Source organism: Oryza sativa, chromosome 3 (assembly GCF_034140825.1).
Source record: "Oryza sativa Japonica Group chromosome 3, ASM3414082v1".
NCBI lineage: Eukaryota > Viridiplantae > Streptophyta > Magnoliopsida > Poales > Poaceae > Oryza > Oryza sativa.
Genome location: NC_089037.1, coordinates 18,995,328 through 18,997,848, shown reverse-complemented (window position 1 = coordinate 18,997,848; position 2,521 = coordinate 18,995,328). Strand labels below are relative to the sequence as shown.

General features: G+C 46.6%; 1 protein-coding gene across 1 annotated transcript; it reads right to left on the bottom strand.

Annotated features, from left to right (window-relative positions):
* Nucleotides 1-252: 252 nt before the first annotated feature.
* On the bottom strand, nucleotides 253-1,520 carry LOC4333206 (probable membrane-associated kinase regulator 1). The gene has a single exon (XM_015773730.3). It carries the CDS (start codon nucleotides 1,380-1,382, stop codon nucleotides 420-422), a length of 963 nt encoding a protein of 320 aa, XP_015629216.1. The 5' UTR covers nucleotides 1,383-1,520; the 3' UTR covers nucleotides 253-419.
* Between the last annotated feature and the right edge of the window lie 1,001 nt (nucleotides 1,521-2,521).

The following is a 2,521-nucleotide window of genomic DNA, read 5'->3' as shown; positions in this document are numbered from 1 at the left end:
ACTTCTTCAACTATTCTGGCATGTTTTCTCTTGTTAAATAAATTATATCACTCATGAGTTTGAAAAATTATATCACTCGTAAAAAAATGATTTATTTTTTTCAATATTGTATAAATGAAGTGCAACAAAGTTAACTTTTAAGTTGTTCCCGTAATTCTTCTCCAAAGTATGAAATGACATTTTTGTGAAACCTGGAAGTTTTTTTGTTTGTGGCGAAATGGTGTAATTTGACGGGGTGTATCAGGCTAATCGTGAAATGAAGTGCCTTCTTCATCTTCATATTGATCAACCAATTAATTGGTGAAGAAACGACTTTGTTTTTTCTTTTACAGTAGTACTCCTAACTATAAAAACTGAAATAAACAATGAACATATAAATGAAAAAATTGGGATTGAACGGAAAAACAAAATAATTATGTCTAAGTAGCGGTTTTTTCCTTGGAAATGGAGAGTTCCTCTAACCACTCAAGGATTCTACTCCGACGAATAGTGTTACTCTGTCCACTCTTCACCTCTCCCGTGTTCTTCTCTGCTACTTTCCTCCTCCGCCTCCTCGCCGCCGCCGCCGCCGCGGCCTCCGCCGAGCCGACAGGCTCGACGGCGTCCGGCGAGCAGTTGCACACAAGACCGGCGCCCAGGAAGCCCAACGGGAGATTCTTTTCCCATGCCACCGCATCCTTAGCGGCGGCTCTCGGCTGCTCGAACCTCGCGCTGCGGCTCCCTCCTCTCGCCGCGGCGGGAGCGGGACGAGGCGGGTAGACGTCGGGGGCGCCGACGACGCCCAGGCGTAGGAGGCCCCACGATGCCGGCGGCGCGGACCCGGTGCTGCGCCGCCCTGCCGAGCCGCCGCCACCGCCGCTCAAGCGCTGCGACGGACGCGGCGACGGGCTCGGGTGCGCGTAGAACAGGCTGCCCGACAGCGGCCGCCGCCGCGGCGGCAGGAGGGCGTCGGACGAGGCGGCCTTGGACGGCTGGTTGCTTCGGCCGGCGGTGTCGGAGGACGCGCTCTTCTGTGAGGTGCTCCGGCTGACGCAGCTGCTGCTGCTGCTGCTCGAGCTCGCGCTCCGGCTGTCGGAGCGCGAGCTGAAGCCGCTGGCGGACGACGCCGTCGTGGCACCGTCGAGCGAGTCCGAGCGGAGCAGCCGGAGCGCTGCCGCTTCCACGGGGTTTGCGGATGAGAGCCGCAGCGGAAGGAGCTTCCCGTCGGAGAATACCTCGTCGGCGACGCACATGCCATCCTCGTCCGCGCCGGCGAGGGCGAGGCCACCGGACGGGAGCACGAAGAACTCGAATTCCTCGGGAGCCACGGAGACGGAGGTGGAGCTGTCGGTGGCGGCTCCAGCGCCCGGCCGGCATTGCGGCGCGGTGTCCTGGCTCGCCATTGATGGTTTCTTAGCTTGCTTTGTCTTTGTTTGGAGGAAGGGAGGAAGCAAAGAGGTGGCTGCTAAGTTTGCTTTTGCATTTGGGTCTCTTGGGTTGTGAGAAAACAGAGTTGTCCCTTGTCAGAGAGGCGATGATGCGTGCTGCGTGGTGGTCATCCCGTCTATTTATACGTGGCGAGTTGGACATTTTGTTGGACAAGTCAGTAACGAAATTAGAGCAGACAATTATAATATAATTATAATTATAATATAGTCATTAATATTTAGGTTCTCTTACAAATAAAATATGAGGGAAAGAGTATTAGCATTTGAATTGTTCAGTTCGACTTTCTTGTTGAGTGAGGTTATCAATTTTGGCAAGATAATTGCCTGATTCCATGAAAAGCAAGCAACCATTATGTCTAAGCGTGCCAATTTCAACAATTCAAATTATCTTATTGCATGGGCTAATTCTAAAATCGTCTAATAAGATTCATGCTTCCTTACAAAAAGGTTTAATATATTTTTATTCTCCCTTTCTATGTTGAACTATTAGGCAAAATCTCTTGCCTATTCTTCAAAAGAGAAAAAAAACAGCATTGCCATTTGACAACCACACAGTTTTATTCTCTTCATTTTCTGTCATCTATACTTGCACAATTTATAAACTAGACATACACAATTCGTAAAATAAACTTGCATAATATAATATAGAATAGTGCAACTTCTATTTTTCTTTATTTTTATTAATTAGACAAATTTAAACGCATTTTTATGCTTATATAGATCATAGAAATTTTTCTATATCAGGGAAGCACTTTTAAAGTTTATGGTCGACAATTGGGGGAAAAATAAGTGAGTAATAGGATATTGATCTAGTGTTGAGAAAAGTGATTGACACAAAAAACAAATTCTGTGAATTGACCAGTAGAGAGAGCCCAAATGAAATCCTTTTGTTCTAACTTATAATACTACAATGACGGGCCCTTATTCTCATGTTTTTTCGGTGTTTTATTTGGTCTTTAGAAAACTTTGCTTTCTGGCATAAATCACATCTTGCCTGCATTCGATGGATTACCTGTCTTCAATCCACATGTGAAAATGTTCATTCATTGAACATGACATTCTAGAATGATATATTTGCACAGGTGAATTGTAAC

Coding starts and splice junctions, on each gene's coding strand:
- LOC4333206 (XM_015773730.3), bottom strand. CDS start 1,382: ATGGCGAGCCAGGACACCGCGCCGCAATGCCGGCCGGGCGCTGGAGCC.